At 42.7% G+C, this 19,100-nt stretch overlaps 1 protein-coding gene and 1 long non-coding RNA gene across 2 annotated transcripts in view; one reads left to right on the top strand and one right to left on the bottom strand.

Moving 5' to 3' along the window:
- Positions 1-8,371: 8,371 nt before the first annotated feature.
- On the bottom strand, positions 8,372-11,706 carry LOC135903557 (cuticle protein 16.8-like). The gene is made up of 4 exons (XM_065433869.2): positions 11,566-11,706; positions 10,795-10,854; positions 9,822-10,061; positions 8,372-9,064 (listed from the first exon to the last, which is right to left on the bottom strand). Exons 1-4 carry the CDS (start codon positions 11,575-11,577, stop codon positions 8,768-8,770), a joined length of 609 nt encoding a protein of 202 aa, XP_065289941.1. The 5' UTR covers positions 11,578-11,706; the 3' UTR covers positions 8,372-8,767.
- Positions 11,707-11,804: 98 nt separating this feature from the next.
- Positions 11,805-19,100, top strand: part of LOC135903592 (uncharacterized) — a 133,394-nt gene continuing 126,098 nt past the window's right edge. The window contains exon 1 of the long non-coding RNA XR_010564853.1: positions 11,805-12,107. This is a non-coding gene — a long non-coding RNA (uncharacterized lncRNA). The remainder of the gene's footprint in view (positions 12,108-19,100) is intronic.

Raw genomic sequence — 19,100 nt, 5'->3', positions numbered from 1 at the left:
TCCACTGCAGACTTTGAACTCTGCCGATACATATTATCCATAATCATCCGTTAATTTGAAACAATTAGAAACAAGGTGGTTTGTTTAATGAACCGAGAACCCCGGTACAACCTATTACGAAATTATTGTAACCTTGTGTATAATGCATAAATATAGAGAAAGAAACGAGGGTTTAGCTATTATTTGCAACACTTTTAATTAGGGCGGAAGCGGTAAAAATTTGCTGCACATAACAGTTAGGATGACCCACTTGGTCATCACATATATACTTGGTGCAACATTGAGTTCTACAGGAGCATTAGCAAACAGCTGAAAACTTGCTTAAGAAACATTTTGAAAACGTTGTATGCACGCATTTAACTCGCATATTTTATTGCCACAATGTCCGCCCTCACCCTCTTCGGTAAGTTCTGCTTCTGTGGCATTAGTAGTTAAACCAGTGTGCGTGCTAAATGTTGCACCACTCGTAAACTTGCTCATGACGCTTGGGAGCGCTTGAATGCGTAATTTATTGCGAAGGCCGCAATTAACCCAAATGCATTGAAATTTGCCGACACAACCCAAACGTATCTCTTCTTTTAACCAGATATAAACTTTATGTAACGTAGAGTTTCCTCGGGACACTGGCAACAAAGCGTAAATTGGCCATATAACGCTTTCCAACGCTTGATCAAATAACTTTTTTTTACGAAAACTGTAGTTGATTAACGTACGTTTATCCTCGCAGACAGCTTTGCTATTACGTTCCTTCCATTTTCACAACATTTTATGTGTGTGGTTTTTTTCAGTCATGCAAAGACAGGACGCTAAATTTCTTGCCACTAGTAAAACACAGTCATAAAGTTTTGCAGCCGTTGCACTGGCAAATAATTGCAAAAACTGCAAGTAATGCGCCGTCTGCAAACTCACCATAACAAGCCCCTTTTTTTCAAGTATAAAGAAAATGCCTTGTATCATTCCCGAGCACACGGAGAAAACCTAGTACAAGCTTCGTAAAACGCATGGGAATGAACAAAAAAAAACGGAGGTTTAGTAATATTTGCTGCACTTGTAATTAGATCAGGAACGTGAAAGTTACGCTATATATTACACTTACCATTACCCCCATTTTTGGTCAGGGACTGAGCTTTATTCATCGGCCACGTTGCCCCCCGTTTTTATTGAACTGAAACTTGACGTCTGGTATAATTGCTTTGGAACTCTAGGAGACGTTCCCGCTAACGGAACTATGAAACTTTGAAACCATTGAATAACGAATTCTCTATAATGACTTTAAACAAACTCCGCAGATTCAACACTTAACAATTTCCCCTCGCAACATGCTTCCTACTTCAAAGAAATGTATACTACTTGCCATGCATAGTTCACCGAGAAGACTGAAAAAATCAACTTTACACCTCGTTACCACACGAAAATTGGTATTCAGTAATTGTTTCAAAACTCGTAATTAACCCTCGCACTTGAAACGTTCGGTAAACGTCTGGCATAACATGCCCCCTTTTCTTTAAATATAGAATCGTGGCAGGTTTTGGTCCTCCCAGAGAAGTTGGGCATTTCGTAAGCATTTTGTATAATTGACTCTCGTTTTCGGCTTCTAAACAGACCGCTAATATGGTTGGCAATTTTCATTTATCTCCTAATAACACACATCATCCAAGATTCCCTGCATATTGCATCTAACATTTCCCCATTTCTTAACCATATTGACTTTGTGAGTGACCTTGTTTGGCATACAATGTTTTCGAGCGATTTTAGGCTAACAGCTTTGCTGGAAACATACCTCGCATTTCTTAGTCATCAGCTGGCACTTACGGAAACACCAAATCATGAGCAGGAATAGAAGGCCTTATTAGTAGCACGCTATACTGCTATTCAAGCGCTTTGTTACAAAGGCAACACGCCAGCCCTTGCTCGAAGAAGCAGAAGATGGAGGATGTTGATGACTATGTACACATGAGAACGATACCGTACAATAATTGTGCTTAGGGCAGGCACAATTGCCCTGTTGTAGAATAGCGCAAAGATCTCCGGTGAATGTTATTTTACACTCCCCTTCAAAAGTCAAGAAATAAATTACAGGAATGCTGCTTCGGGCACGTATCTCCAGAAGTCAACGCGAAACATGTAGCAAGTAGTCATTCGACAATGATGGTCCTTATATTACGGCACAGCGCCTTACCACTAGGCGACAGTAATTTGATCCTTTGAGGTACTCTGTCAGGAATTTTTTTTATCATGTCAGGCCCTGTTATCGTTTCAAAATGTATCCCAAAGGAATTCCAAAGGTTCTATCTAGCTTCCGTCTACAGTTGCATCGATGATTATTTTGACTGTGTACTTTTAAAAACCGGAACTAAATACTGTGGAGACAGCAATCGGCAATTTTTCATTAGTAATCAGAACGCATAGAGTTTACTTGCCGATATCTTCATCTTAATGTTCAATTACTCTCCTCAGTGGTGATCTAGTAGACTCAAAAATGACTTGAGTTACCCCGAGCCGCACGCAATACAGTTTGGTTTTCAACTTTCATGTCTACATTGCTCTCGCCTTATGCTCTCACTTTATTCTCTTACACAACTCACCCCCTGGTTTCTCCCTTATGGTAGCACGGCCTGTAAATTTAGGAATTTTAGTGTAGTTTTAGACTACTTTTGATGGCATGACGTGCCTCATTCAGAAACATCATTATGTCATCATCATGTCAGTGTTGCGTTTCCATTATCGGTTCTCTTATCGCATTCGCAGACCATCAGTGACAACTAACGCAAAAGAAATGCGCTTTTCGTCAGCGCCTGATTGGATATCAGTAAGAATATAAATACCAATTTCATGTAGCAATTTAAATGCGGTTAATCAACCACGTTTGCGATATTAAGCACATATAAGGTGGATGGAAATGTATTCTAGAATGAATACCGCGACTTAGATATGAACCTTTACACAGCACGAAGGCGCTTGCGATCAAGCTATCCAAAGTTCACCGTAGCATTCGGTGAAACGGATCAAGACTTCGCTTTCGAACAGCTCCTGATTTTGCATATTCATAGCTCATTTGCGGCTAATTGGTTTAAAATGTTTTCTTTTTCAGGACGGGAAAAATATCAACCTAATCTTTCATCATCATCATCAGCATCTTCTTCTTCTTCTTCTTCTTCATCATCATCATCATCAGCAGCAACAGCAGCAGCAGCAGCAGCAGCAGCAGCAGCAGCAGCAGCAGCAGCAGTCTGGCTACGCCCACTGCAGGGCAAAGGCCTCTCCCATACCTGAAATTGCTGTTCTCTTCCGAGACTGTTAAGCATTACTTTAGTTTTCTGCAGATGAATTTTTAGACCCACTCTTCTGCTTTGCCTCTCCAGGTCAGTGAGCATGCGTTGCAATTGGTCCCCTGAGTTACTAAGCAAGGCTATATCATCAGCGAATCGCAAGTTACTAAGGTATTCTGCATTAACTCTTATCCCCAATCCTTCCCAATCCAGGTCTCTGAGCACCTCGTGTAAACAGGCTGCGAATAGCATTGGAGAGATCGTATTTGCCTGCCTGACGCCTTTCTTTATTGGGATTTTGTTGCTTTCTTTATGGAGGACTGCGGTGGCTGTGAAGCCGGTATAGATATCTTTCAGTATTTTTACATATGGCTCGTCTACACCCTGATTCCGCAATAACCAACCTTTATATATAGCTTTCATTCATTACGAGAAAGCGTTTGATTCAGTCGGAACCTGAGCAGTCATGGAGGCATCACCTGATTGATAGTGTGAACATGGTCTATTGTTGGGTAGCCTTTACGGAATCCTGCCTGATCCTTTGGTTGACGGAAGTCTAAGGTGTTCCTGATTCTATTTGCAATTACCTTAGTAAATACTTTGTAGGCAACGGACAGTAAGCTAATCGGTCCACAATTTTTCAAATATTTGGCGCCCCCTTTCTTATGAATTCGGATTATGTTAGCGTTTTTCCAAGATTCCGGTACGCTCGAAGTCGTGAGGCATTGCGTATACAGGGTGGCCAGTTTCTCTAGAACAATCTGCCCACCATCCTTCAACAAATCTGCTGTTACCTGATCCACCCCAGCTGCCTTCCCCCTTTGCATATCTCCCAAGGCTTTCTTTAGTTCTTCCGGCGTTACTTGTGGGATTTCAAATTCCTCTAGACTACACTCTCTTCCATTATCGTCGTGGGTGCCACTGGTACTGTATAAATCTCTATTGAAGTCCTCAGCCACTTGAACTATTGTATCCATATTAGTAATGATATTTCCGGCTTTCGCTCTTAACGCATACATCTGATTCTTCCCTATTCTGAGTTTCTTCTTCACTGCTTTAGGCTTCCTCCGCTGTCTTCCCCTTGTTGATTAACTTGGAAAGTTCTGCCAGTTGTATTCTATCTGTAGGGTTAGAGGCTTTCATACATTGGCGTTTTTTGGTCAGATCTTTCGTGTCCTGCGATTGCTTACTGGCGTCCTGCCTAACCGCCGACCGCCGAGTTACCGCCGACCTCTATTGCACATTTCTTTATGATGTCCATAAGATTGTTGTTCGTATCTTCAACACTAAGTTCCTCTTCCTTAGTTAAGGCCGAATACCTGTTCTGTAGCTTGATCCGGAATTCCTCTATTTTCTCTCTTACCGCTAACTCATTCATCGGCTTCTTATGTACCAGTTACTTCTGTTCCCTCCTCAAGTCTAGGCTAATTCGAGTTCTTGCCATCCTATGGTCACTGCAGCGCACCTTGCCGAGCACCTCCAGATCTTGTATGATGCCCTCGTTAGCACAGAGAATAAAGACTATTCCATTTCTAGTGTCACCATCCGGGCTCCTCCACGTCCACTTTCGGCTATCCCGTTTGCGGAAGAAGGTATTCATTACCGCATATTATTCTGTTCTGCAAACTCTACTAATAACTCTCGCCTGCTTTTTCTAGAGCCTATGCCATATTCCCCCACTGGCGTGTCTCCAGCCTGCTTCTTGCCTACCTTGGCATTGAAGTCGCCCATCAGTATAGTGTATTTTGTTTCCATCGCCGTTTTCACGTCTTCATAGAAGCTTTCGATTTCCTGGTCATCTTGACTGGATGTAGGGGCGTAGACCGGTGCGACCTTCAATTTGTACCTCTTATTAAGTTTCACAAGACCTGCCACCCTGTTGTTAATGCCATAGAATTTCTGTATGTTACCAGCTATATCCTTATGAATCAGGAATCCGACTCCTAGTTATAGTCTCTCCGCTAAGCCCCGGTAGCACAGGACGTGCCCGCTTTTCAGCACTCTATATGCTTGTTTCATCCTCCTAACTTCACTGAGCCCTATTATATCCCTTTTACTGCCCTCTAATTCCTCCAACAGCACTGCTAGACTCACCTCACTCGATAAACTTCTAGCGTTAAACGTTGCCAAATTCAGATTCCAATGGCGGCCTGTCCGGAACCAGGAATTCTTAGCACCCTATGCTGCGTCGCAGGTCTGACCACCTCTGTGGTCAGTTGCTTCGCACCTGCTGGGGAGTGAGGGCCGGGGTATGATTGTTGTGTTGTTATAGGTGGTTGTGGCCAAGTACTGCACCAGGGTGGCCAATCCTGCTCTGGTGAGTTTCTTGCAATCATTTGAATCACTTACAAGGTGTACCTGTCTTTTTACTAGTCTTCTGTAGAAAATGTGAATGCAATAAAGAAGAGAGATAGCAGGTTTTCACTTCACTCGACAATCTCTAGATGATCTTATCAATGCGCATGAGCATGGAATCTGACATCAGGTAGCGCACACGCAATCTGCTTTAGTTTTGCTTTAGTGAGTTCATCGTGATGGCACTACCATTCAAAAGCGGAACTGCATCCGTGTTGCCAATTTGATCGCAATCTGTGCACTCGCGGTCTACATTATTGACTCTTGCTGAAGTCATTGAAAAGGGTGGACTCTGTGCACATATACGAACCTTCGCCCATGTTATAATACGGGGCAAACTTTCGACGAAAAAAGAACATTTCGATTTAGTACAGTAATCGAATGGCAGGCATCGCGGAACATTGTACTGGCCCACCTGAATTAACGAACTATTGCCAAACTTTATCTGATTTCTTCGCCCCAGCGGGATTGTTCTATAAATTTCGTTTTGATAAACCAAGAAATGCTGGGTAAGTAATTAAATTTAATTTCATTTCATTTATTGAAGCCTTAAAGGCTCGAAGGCGTTACATAAGGCGGGGGCAAACAAAGTGTGAGGAACTCATCTTCATTTGGCATTGTTTTGGTATTACGCATAACTAAGGTGCTGTGAAACTGGGCCTGAATTTACAAAAAGTTCTTATGCTGGAACAGATCTAAGAGCTCATGGATCTCAATAATGACATGGTACATATTTGCAAAAGTGACCGGCCAATTGCAAGCATCAGGTCCGTAGAAAATACTTTTTGAAATGAATGTCTGGACCCTTTAAAACCTACACACGCGAATAGAAATATCCTGTGCAAATTTTCAGTGTGGTCAGAAGTACTGAAGAGGGCGACAGGCGTTAACCTGCATTTACACTTTGCCTATCTAGGATACGGATTCTGCATTAGGCTGTCAAGGCCTACACGGCTTGTTTATTGACCAATTTTAATGTTACAAAAGAAGAAATGGACAATGACAGACGCCTTTGTGGCTGCTCCGGATAAACTTCAACAACATAGTGTTATTTACTATGCACTCATGGCGTGATACTTAAGTGTTTATTTTTCTTAAAGTTACGCATTCTTCGGAGCACCGCCACTTCTGCTGCATAGAAATCGAGCACATTACTTTGTGTTTCGCAGCAGAACGCCTGAACCACTAATCCACCATCACGGGCATGATCTACATGGTTGTGTATACTGAGGAGGCAAACACTAATGTCAGCTCTATGTAGGAAAGTGTCCAGAAATCAGCCATCAAGAATTTTTGGCCATTTATTTGTGGATCGATCGAATACTTGTCTTTGTACGTCCATGCCAAGCAGTCAAATTATCCTGTTATTCGAAGAGGAGCGCAAAATCAACACGCATACGCAGACGAAGAGCACAAGACGAGGCTCACTACCAACCTATAATGAGAGTGGCGTTTGTCCTCTCTATTTGGTCTGCGCGTGTTAATTTTGCGCTCTCTTCAAAATTATTTTAAAGACCCAATTGCGGCTGTTATCCAAGAATGTGTTGAATATGCTTCAGCATGTGATTATTTCTGGCACATTGTTGTACTACGTGCTATGAATGGCACCATTGCCCTTACAACCGCGCCCTACCTGTATTGCGAGAGCCAAAACCGGTACTTCGAGCGACATTTCCTGAAGCACCAGTTGAAACCTGCGTGCATCGTCTATGACCGAGTCAGGTCGCAGCGTAGAGGCTGCGACGAGAGGTGCAGTGTATCAGCGACAGCGTCTCCAAACGCTAGCTGTCATGAGCGAAGAACGTGCAAATATTCCCCTTACCTCCATCTCCCCATGTGGTACCGCACGGTGACACGGCGGGGTTTTTACAAATGAGCTACACTACATTATCGTAGGGATCAGTCCACAAAACCAATTAGGTAGAGAAAATCATGATTTCTTCCCAAAGAAAGTTAAACACGTTGCGAGCTGTTTCACCAACAAGCCCAACAAGAAGTATTTCTACGAATTATCTGGGTCACAATTACGTTCGTGGGCACCAAGGCGGCCTCCCTCCGAGTTTTGTGCTAGCGTTGTACACAAGGAGCAGTCTACTGCAGGCCAACACTTTGTCATCGCCATTCATGCGTATAGCCCTTTCATGTGTAATAATAAAGGCAAACTTTCCGTGAAGGCGACCTTGGCCCACCATTTTAATGAGTTTTCAAGACTTTTGAGGTGTATGGTACAGGTATCGGAACCTAATCTGATGACTAGAGCTGCCGACTTATTACGTAAAGTTTGCTTCGTCGATGATTCACGATAAGGAAGAACACGACAATGGCTCCCACCAGTGCAGGGTAAACAAAAGGTTGTCGTCAATCCAGTTGTAGCTGTTAATTCATGATTTATATGTGTACGCTGTTAGTGCTTGACGCGTGCATGGGTGCCGACGACAATAAATAAAGGGGCAATGTCCACACTTCTTCTTCAAGCGGTTACATACAACGCATAAGCTCTTTTATGGACGTGTGTACATACAATTTTTCTGATTACGTGTTTTCCACCTGCTAACCACTGTTATGAAGTTATACACTGTGAAACCTTATTTTTCACTCTGCGCGATAAACAAGCTTTCACAATGCGAGAAAGAAGCAGTACCATGGCTGTACTAACTTTTTTCATCATCTGAAATGATTTAAGTGTATTTGTGCCATCTAGGGGGCTCAAGCAACAAGGTGCATATGTTAAAGGAGTGGACTGAAAGCATTGCAAAAACACCTTTATTGAGCGAAGTTCGCGTACAAACGGGATCACGATCCTCTGAAATAGCTTGATATCGAAGTGTGTGCATATTTGTTTGTTTTGATAACATTGGGGGTTATAGACATGCAAAAGTTACCAGGGGCGCCTTGTTAAACATTGGCGCTTCTGATACCTTGTTGACATATTAAAAGTATCAGACTCGATCTTCTTAAAAATTCAATCGCAGTAGAGAGCAGGCGCAAAAAGATACAAGAAATGCGACCGTACAGCCTCCATGCATGCGCATGGTGCAACAAGCGTAGCGTCACCCTTTGGAAGCACACAATGATCAAAGTTCACAGCGCAGTATGATGTGGTTGCATTGTATACTGATCCTGCAGGCGTATAAAATGAGTGATTATCGGCTTCTACGAAGTGTGTAGCTGAGTGGCGGGTTGTTACCAAGCGTAAAAGACGCCGAGCTCGCGCCACCGGGCCTAAAAGAGGCGGATGCTGCCCCTGGAGCAGCGAATCTAGCAGCGGTTCTTGGCGGTCTGAATTGCAGGGGAGCTGACCGGGCAATGGTGACGGGTGCCACAAACCGCGGAGCCTGCGGGAAGCTCTGCGACACAAACCTCGGACGTGGCGCTGGGGCGGTGACGAATGCGGCTGGTCTGTTAGTTATGGTCGCTGCAGGTGGTGCTACATCGGAGGCCTGGAAGAGATGTTTTAAGTAGTCAGAAACAGGTACAATGTGAAACTCGTCGTCTTTATGTTTTTAGAAACATGGAAAATGGAATGAAATATCCGGACTAAGTAGGCACTCGGGCCCAGTGGAGCTCTTGAAAAATGGTTTGAAAGCCAACGTTCTGAGCCCATCCACCAGAAGAGCGATCAATTTTCTAATCATGTGAACAAGAGTGAACGCGATAAGGAAAACAATAAGCATAGCAAAATACATTTCAATGTTTTTTTCAAAAGTGTTTTAAATCTGTTTTTCATTCACCACTAACACCTTCATTCGTAGTTGTTGATGGATGACTTGATTTATTGATCTGTTAAATTACTTGCCTCTTCAATATATGAAAGTTACGATCCCAGCTTCACCATTCTGTAGCTTTAACAGTGCGAAGGAGAAAATAGCAACACCTACTCAGGTTAGCAGGCACTTAGTGCCCGCTCAACGGAGAAAAAAGCATACTCAAAATGTTTAAATTTAGGTCTCCAATTCATCGCTGCCATTGACCCGACACCCCTATAGCCACTGCTCAATTGTACGAAATACAGTTGTTGGAGCATTTCTTGCCACAACCATTCTTATGTCTATGCTATTTGTTTATGATTTGGCGCTCAGAGACTTATACATCCCAAGGAGGCTGCCTCAATTTGCCACAATTCTCTCCCAGCAGCGTGTCTTCCTGCTTTTCGCGCTACCTTCTGTTCGCAATAAGCACGTACGCATGGGTCATCACCTGGGAGTTGATGACAACGTCAGCTGGCGCGGATGACTTCGTGCCCGGTTCATTGGTGTCGACGGTAGCACGGAATCCATCCTTATCGGCGATGTAGTTTACATTCCGGAAAATGCCAGTTGCCTCTGAATAAGAGTACGTGCCCGTCTTGACGTTGTTCTCGTCCCCGCTCTCCGTCTGGCTCAGTCGAGTCCCGAAGTCGTTCGTGATATCGTACGAAAACGTGTACGGCCGCGGAGGCTGTTGAAGAAATTGCAATTAACAAAGTAAAAATACGCTTCAGTGATGTTGCAACTATACTTCATTGTCAAGTAATGCAAAAAAAAACTCAATAAGTCAAACATCTCAGTAGCAGTGATATGTTTCATTTGGAATTCGACCTGCTGGGAGGTGCAGCAAGCCATTGTAGTAGCATTTTCTCTGTGTGCGACGACAGTTTTGGGACCAGCAATGTCATTCTTTATCATGATTACTAACAAGTATGGCGTAACAACTATCCTTACATCGTAACTCGTACTTCTTCTTTGTTCCATATCAAAATTAATCATGTGTCTTATGTTCTGTACGCGTTCAGGTGGTGTCCTTAGAATTGATACCTGTCTGTGTTGTGCGAGCAGACGCCTGCATAAAGAACGCTTGTAAAATATTGTTAAAGTGAATTGCTAGCCTTTGGTAAAGTGCTTCGTAAATGAAATAATCAAGATTGTTTAGTGTTAGGGCTTGGACTACTCTATTTTGATGCAATCCAGAAAAAAGCAGCCATGTTTGAAACGGCCAGCAGTGTGTGTGTGTTTTTTTTTTTTACGACGGTTAGTCATCGCTACCTATTTGAAGAAATTAGGCATTTTCAGGACAAAAAGTTTAAGGGTATTTATGAGATACCGAGAATGGGACTGACGGGGAAAGTGGAAATTATGCTGTTTTAGTGAAGTTGTCATAGGTTTCTGTGAAAGTTAGGTTGTAGTTCACTTACCCCGATGGGATCTTCGATTCGCTGACCACACACGAGGCCAACAAGAAGCAAGGCAATTACCTGCGGAAGAATTTGTTGGCAGAGCATAATTGAATAAATAAGGTTTTCCTTGCTTTCATTGAACAGTAAGCGTAGATAACTTTCAGGAATGTAGAAATAACATTTCCTGTAAATTTGCTTCGCGTTTTTAAATTCTACACTTGATGTTCCAGATCTTCTCGGGGACACGGCATTATATACAAAGAAACTTCGGGGAAACTAATTTTGGTTTTATATACGCAAAGAGGAAACATGTACAGAGGTCTGGAAGTAGCAGCAGCAGATGTATATGCCAGAGGAGCGATATAGGTTTGAAAACAGTGATATACAATACCAGGGTTCACATACGTATAAGGTGCACAGAGGCATTATAGAAATCGAGCAGGCAAGTACATATGGTAAGGCGTCCCTATGCAAATCGATTGAATTGCCTGCTCTTCAATTCTACAATGTACGGATTGGAAGCTAAAATATAGACATTCGCTGAACAGACAGAATCCATTTTCCATATGCCAACAGTGTTATCAAATAATTTATTCACAAGTAAACTCACCAGAAAAATAAACTCCCAAGTTACTGTAGCATTCCTGTATATAGAATTTTTAACTATGGAACCAAAATGACAATAAGATGAGTATACCACACGTCAAGTAAAATGTTAACTAAATGTAACAAATAGCTAAAGAGAAATATAGACATGTTTTCCTGCAGGCCACGAAATGGAGTACTCACTTTGACAGGCATGGCCCTGTCTCTTCCGGAGTGGCTCCAAGGACCTGCAGAGAGTATCAGATGCGCTTCACACGCACGCTCGTTGCAAGCTAATGTTCAAACGTTTATATATCCACCTGGTTAACCTTAGCGATCACGACCAGAAAATCCGGAGTGAACTTGTGTCCAGTTAGTTTATAGCCACGACACAAGCAGCGAGGAGGTGAGTAAAGTAGGACAAAACATGCAAACTTACAAACTAGAAAGAAGAGAAAGCAAGATGCCTGCGGACCATGAAAGGCTGGAGGACGCAATAGAGCTGTAGACGCGAGGGCGCATCGTAACTAGCTCGCATCGTGGGGCGTGATGGAGTGTTTCCTTCCGAGTCCAAATTCGAATGATCATCTGAGTGAACAGTGCGTGTTTGCACGTACTATTGGTTTGAGGCAATGTGGAAACAGGAGGCGGAAGAAGTTTCGCCGCGTGGCTCCACAAAGCTTCTTCGCCATGTCAAGGCAGCCAACCCCGTAGCCAGGACGGGTTATTCAAGAACCGTGCTCGAGGTAGGCACTCTGGCTTACTTCCTTGGCCCTGAGGTTTCGCATAGGTTCATACTTTGAAAGGAAGTAATCGTAATCAGCGTGGCATCAATTCTACAAAAAAATGTTCTTCACTCCTTTATTTAAGCTAAGGATCGTTAAATAATACACAAGCAGAGCTATTAGGAATAAGCTTTCTCAACAATAAACGTGACGCGTCATTTATCTTGTAACGCATCGTGTCGCGAATGCGAGCTACATCGCATACACTTTTCGTACTATCTATTTCAAACTCATGGCAGCCATTCATTGATCTTGCTTCTCTGCTATCGCTAATTACTTTCGTTCTCTACTACGTGTTAAGATAAATGATGCAAGAAGTAATAGAGGCACATGGTTAGAAGCCGGAAAGTCCACTTTACTGTGTGATTGAAGAAGCTTCATTTGCATATTATTTCAACGATGAAAGCTTAGCAGGTAGAGCGGAATGAACGCTGAGGATGAGAGATGAGCGCACTAAATTAAGAAGGTTGTTGCAAAGTGAGAAAAGTTATACCAATAATCAAGGCTACTGCTGTGACTGCTCAACTGGCTGTAAATGATGTCTAGGGAAGAGTTCTGGCTGAATTTCAAAGCATGGAAAACGCAATATTAATGTGTCTTCTTTGTCTATACATGCCTATTTTCATATGACCAGTAAAGGGAGCCTAAAATTTTGGCTGAAGACATTTTTTTTTGACACGCAACGTCGCAATACACGAAACTCTTGGCATATCTCAATGACAAGGAGTAAGCATCAGTTCAAGACTACCGAGAAGTGTGCAATAGCTATCCTTTCCTTCATGGGTCACATGGGCAGCTGACATTATGGTACTCCCTTGATGGTCTCAAGAGCTAACAAATATATTCCCTACTGAGTCACTAAGACCCATCTGCCGCCGGTCATAAGAAAGGTGTACCTTAATTAAACTGCTAAGAGGTTCCTTTTCAGCGTATTGAGCAGATATAAATTTCAAAGGCCAGCACCACCATAGGCTCTGATGTTGTTTTTCTTTGTCTGAAGAAGCGCTGCCCCTCTCATACAAAATAAGTTCGCCAGTTTCAATGCATCTACTCACATTTTTATCATGATTCTTTAGACCTCCATTTTGGCCCATGCAATACGTGGGCGACCCTAATTCTTTATGCTAGGACACTGCTTCTCAAGGTTTTCCAGTACATAACCGCTTTTAAAGATACCAAAGCTACCATGAATCGCGATGACCCGTTTATAAGGTTTCTGAAATTCACCTCCTCCGTACTTTTTCTTAGGTGATGCAGATACTTTCATATGGAAGACATTAGCCACCGCAAAGAGATTCAAAAATGCTTGCTAATACTTATTGTTTCACATGAATTGATTTATTTATGTATGTTATTCAGAAGGACCTATTTGCTGCCTTGATACAAGCAAACCTACACATGTGTCGGATTGTCTCGAGGCGCATCGCATGACTACTTCAGCATCCAACGTATTCCTGGCCTTTGATTTCATTACAAAGAGAGCCGAGAGCCAACATTGCAGAAGGTAAGTTGACAATAGGGAAGGAGCACTTTCGCTGCGAACTTGCTGTTATGGGGGAAAGAGGAAAGCATTTTGGCCCTGCAATTAATTAGAGTTGCTCAATTCTTCTTGGGATGCCCCTCCTCTTGGGCAGTGGTGGTGTTGATATGTGCCAAGAATTCTTCTCGCATGCTATCAGGAGAATCGTCCGCAATGCATCGAAAATATGTGTGGGAAAGTTTCAGATGTACATTGACATTTGAGTCCATATTGTGAAAACAGAATCAGCTTAGAATTACCGGAAGCTTGGCAAATGTTCCTAGATGTCGTTTGGAGCTCCTTTGGTGATTGATGACCTAATTCAAACGTTGAATGGAAGCTACATTTCCCGTCTCAACTTTCCTCTTCCAAAAAGTTAGCGTCTCCAGGAAAGCCATGGTAGAATCTGCGCACATTATGGTGGTGGTTTGTGGACCCTGCAGTTGTCAGTTCAGTCACCCGAAAGTTTCCAACACCTTTGCAAAATAGGCAAGATGACACTTGACTTAAACGGCTCTCAAATGACCTTTAGCGACTTTCTTATTCACTTGAGCTGCTCAAAAAAGCAGCAATTCATTACGTCCAGCTATATGTACATATAGCTGGACCCTCATGACCCCCCGAAAAGGCTCATGGCCCATTTGGGTGGTCATGACCTGCAGTGTGAGAAACATTGTGCTGAAGACATGTTGAAGAACAGCAAGGCTTTCATTTATTTCAAGTCATCACTATTAAATAAAATGCACATTCTAGTAAGAATCGCAAACATATAAAGTATTGTAGCTGCCTCGTGATTCAACAACAAGAGGAATAATGGAGGCATTTTTTTATAAAAAGGCGCGATGTTGCGTGAGCCATCGTTCGTTGCACTGACTGAATGTGAAGTGCTACTGTGAGGAATGAAACCGCCCTTGTGCCTCTCTCCTTTTTTTACAGCTGGTGTAGAACGAGAGCGATGAAGCATGCTGTGTTGTCTATATAAAGATTAAGTGCGAAGAAATAAATGGTAACTTGTTATCACATTCTTTCATCCTATACCCGTCTCGTTCATTTGTCTTCATTTCTGGGTACTATAATAGTTGTGTGCCTGGGTACTTTTTTTTCGTGCCTGTCAACAGCCAACTGGTCTCGTCGACAGTAGAACTTGTCATAATGAATTCAATATTTTTCACACAAGATGAAGAGCTAGGTGGTTTGACGTACTTATCTTCACAGTTCCTGCATCCGCAAAATGCGTCGAATATCTTTTGATATTTCAGTGTTCCTACTAAAACTCCACACGACATTATATACAAAAGAGAATTGTATTCATAAGTTAATCGTAAAAATGACATTGCGAGAAAACTGTGAAAAAGAAGTGTCTTCTGATCACATCACTAAACAAACTGATGTAACACCCAGAAAGAATGTATGCATGAATTGGAAGTTTTGTCACTTGGAGCACGAACATAACTATATTAATAAACTTTCGCCAACTTGCCCAGTTACTGCTCCCAGAATTTTAAAACTCCTGTGCAGGTGCTCCCAGTACTTACACAATTTGTTGCAAACGTGAAAACCTTGGAAGGACAAGCGAATTGGTGGGCATGATAGTGTTGGTGTTCTTCATCTGTAATTGTGGTCAATGCTCCCATAATCACCGGTACTTTCAACCTTGCGAAAACTTTCAAGGTAGGACGTCTGCAGGCGAAGACGCCTGTCGGTGTGAAACAGGTGAAGAACGCGTAAAAATGATTAAGCGAAGAACATAAACGAGGAGAAGCTGTAAAAGCATTGCTTGATTTCTTGTGCACACTGACCGTATTAGTTCAGCGAGCACCAAGTTAAATAGCGACAACTATCACCTTTCTTGGAGCATTAGTGGTACAACCGAGTCCATGGGTTCCAAGAATGTGTTTTAAGCAAACAAATACACTCCTAAGCTCTTTTTATCAGCGTGTAAAGAAAGTAATTGGCGATCGTATCTGAGAGATTTGAGCCTGCTGCTCTTCGAGAATATTGGGCTAGACGAATATTTTGTTCGCGAACTGGAGAGATTAGCTGGAGAAATTTCCGGTCGTAGACGCATTACGTTTTGCAATAGCTACAGCACGTATTAGCCTGCGGCCGCTCAGCTTGCTGCTGTCTGGGTGGTCGGCCTTCGCGTTGGCCGGATCCCGATCGGTTAATCCCATGACGCACTCCCAGCGGGTGGTAGGACCTGATCGTCCGTATCTAAACTCAATCCGATTTGTTATTAACCATGAGTACACGGTGTTGAAGGCAGTCGTCCTTGTGCTCACCTCAATCAAATATCCTTCTTCCTGTTCTTTAGGCAAGCAGTCGGGAACATCAACGTATACCACGCAATTGCGCGACTGCGCAAATTTGCTTAGCCGCCATTCAATAATGTCCTCTAGCTGTGTTCTTATGATTGCTTGCAAGCTCCCTCCAACATACAAGTAACTGTTTTCCCGGAAATGCACAACCGATGTGTTGTGACACGTATACAGATGTTTAACTGGGTGTCACATGCTTCGTAACCATTTATCGCAGTACGGAGGTTTAGGGAGAAAGTTCATCCTCCATTTAGCTGTTGTATGAAGTTTATTCTGGTTTTGATGCATACGTGCTGCCACGAACAGTTTTTCTTCTTTTTATTGAGAATAACTAATAGACGAAGGAGCACTCGCGGCACGTATGATCTCAGCGCTACTACACCGAGAAGGCAAAAAAAGAAGAAACGAGATGTAGAGTGGATATTTTATTTTAAATATTCTTTACTAACTTTCTTGCGTTTTCCTATGCGCCACGTATCACAAGAATTAGCAAGGGGGCGTGGCTAACAATGAATAAAGGATACACTGGAGAACTGGAGCTCAGAACCCAAGAAAGTGGCTCTCTGGAAAAAAAAATGATGGTTACATGAATGTGGGAGAACAATAGACTTTCATGGGTAATGAAGACGGGATAACGCGTAGGAATAAACATACAACAAGCTCCAGTTTCAGCGACCAGTTGTGAAAGATGTGCGTATAAAATAAAGAGAAACATATAGTGATGCACGAAAGAAGACTTGCATTCATGAATTTGTTTTCGGTCGCATTATACCGTATCTCAAAGAATATGCTTCTTATCTACTCAAAAGGATCTGTTTGCAAAAGCAGTAAGCACAGCTTGTCCGATGCTGTAACGTTTTCTCTCCTCCACAAAAAATCATCGTATGCAACCGACTGAAATAGTGGCGTACTTCTGTTGGCCAGATGCACTATGCGGCTACCGAAGAAAACGCTAAGTAGAGATGTTAACAGTATCTATAGTATGAAGTGGCTCGATATATGTCTAACTCATGAATCTATATGGTCAGTATACAAGTGTGCAAGTAGCTCTTTGCTGTGCAACAAAAAAGAACAAATAAATTAACAGGCACAATGTAAGAGTAATCGCAACGGTGATAAAATGTTCCAATGGATGTCTCCTTTCAGCAATTAACCGAAGCGACACGGACCGATTTCATAGACTTCCGACCGGGTAATCGAAGACGCATTGTTTCAACTATTTGGTAGGTGCTAAATTTCCCATAATAATAATTCGGCTTCCTGAAAACAGGGAGCCCAACCCCATACACAAAGGCAATGTTCTCAGAGTAAGACAGTCTGTGTTTTAGGAGTAGTGAGACCCTACACATTGGTTCAAGGTTCGAAATACATACGGGGACTGGGTTGAAAACAAGAAGCATTAAAGTTTTCAATCTCTAAAAAAATTATAGGGTTTTACGTGCCAAAACCTCTTTCTGATTCTGAGGCACACCGCAGTGGAGGACCCCAGAAATTTTGACCACCTGGGGTTCTTTACCGTGCACCTAAATCTAAGCACACGGGTGTTTTCGCATTTCGACCCCATCAAAATTCGGCCGCCGTGGCCAGGATTCGAACCCGCGACCTCGTGCTCAGCAGCCCAACACTATAGCCACTGAGCAACCACGGGGGGTAAATCTCTAATAAATTAAGCCACAGATTGTACATATTGTCTTACAAACACTTGAATTACATACAGTGTCAATACGTGAGAACTACGGCGTTCTAAAAACAATATATTACCTTTGTATGCGTTTTCACTAAATTCTCACGCACCCATTCGTTATCTAAAATAGCACACAACTTTTCATCCACCGCAGAAAGTTCTGCAAAGGGACATGACTACAAAAAAGTATCTGACAGGAGTTGAAATTGCTCAGGCTCCCTGCAAGATCCGTTTCCCGATCTCCTGCACTACTATTTTTCTTTTCCTTCTACAAACGGCTACAATGTATGTGAAAACATACGGTGCATGTTTTTATTCTAACATTTTCTGTTGTTGAAACGAGCTCTTAATGTTCTCTTAATCGGTACATCGTCTAATACCTTCCACAACAAATTCTCACCAAACTCCGTCACACAAAAAGTCGCGCACCAAACTTCTTCGTCCTGTGGGCCTGCTCCCAACCAATAATTGACGCTTGCTGCTTTTAAGTCGGTGTTGAAAAGAGGCATCTAGCCAGAAACTTCATACTCAATAGCGACGCCCTCGGTAAGCAATTTTTAATCGAATATCTGGCCTGTAGGCGACATGAACGATTGAATAGTATAATCAATTTTGATCCAGTTCAGTGTCACTTTGTGGGCTGCCTAGTTGTTTTATCCGTGGCATTGCATTATGGCCTTTTGTTTTTGCTTGGTACAATAGTATTAATTATTCATTTTAATGTACCATTGCTACATGCGGTCTGCGAAAGGACACCAAGTGAATATACACAGCGTGTTTTTTCTAGTGACTGTTGGTTACACCGGTTAAAGTCACTCTCGCGACCTGTGGTGCGCAATAAAACTGCTGCTCACTGTGTGTTGTCCTTGCTTTGTGTCTCGTTTGTTGTGCGCGCCGGAGTTTCATAATGCTGCTAGTCGTTTTGCTTCCGTCTAGTATGACGTGAAAGGAGATCTTGCGTGAAGACGTGAAAGGAGATCTTGAACTATAAACTTGCTTCGTGTTCATGTTCCGAAGGGAATTGTCTGTCCACCTGATGCACAAACTAGACGACAACATTCCTTTCCTCAAGCTCGAGCAAGGTGATGAAAAATTCCTGATATTGCATCGTTTTTCTTAAGTGTATTCCTGTAGTAAATGTGATAGCTCGTTTTAAAGCGCAGAGTGTTCTGGCAACACGCGTGCGATTCTGCAGGCCGAAATAAAAATTTCATTCGGCTGTTGTTTTTATAGATCGAAGCGCTTCAGCTGAGAGCACTCGGAGCGCCCTCATCGTCGGCCTGGGAACGCATCAGAGATCTGGCGCGATCATGGTCACGTGGCTGCTGCAACATCAGTTGTTGGCGCGGTGTCTGTGGGGACGATTCCATGTTATCGGTCCATCATATTTGTTTACAACATAAGCGCTGACGTGTTCCACTTCCGGCCTCTGA

This window comes from Dermacentor albipictus, chromosome 1, assembly GCF_038994185.2.
Source record: "Dermacentor albipictus isolate Rhodes 1998 colony chromosome 1, USDA_Dalb.pri_finalv2, whole genome shotgun sequence".
Lineage (NCBI taxonomy): Eukaryota > Metazoa > Arthropoda > Arachnida > Ixodida > Ixodidae > Dermacentor > Dermacentor albipictus.
Note: the sequence above shows the minus strand (reverse complement) of the source record. Positions and strands in the feature narration are given on the sequence as shown.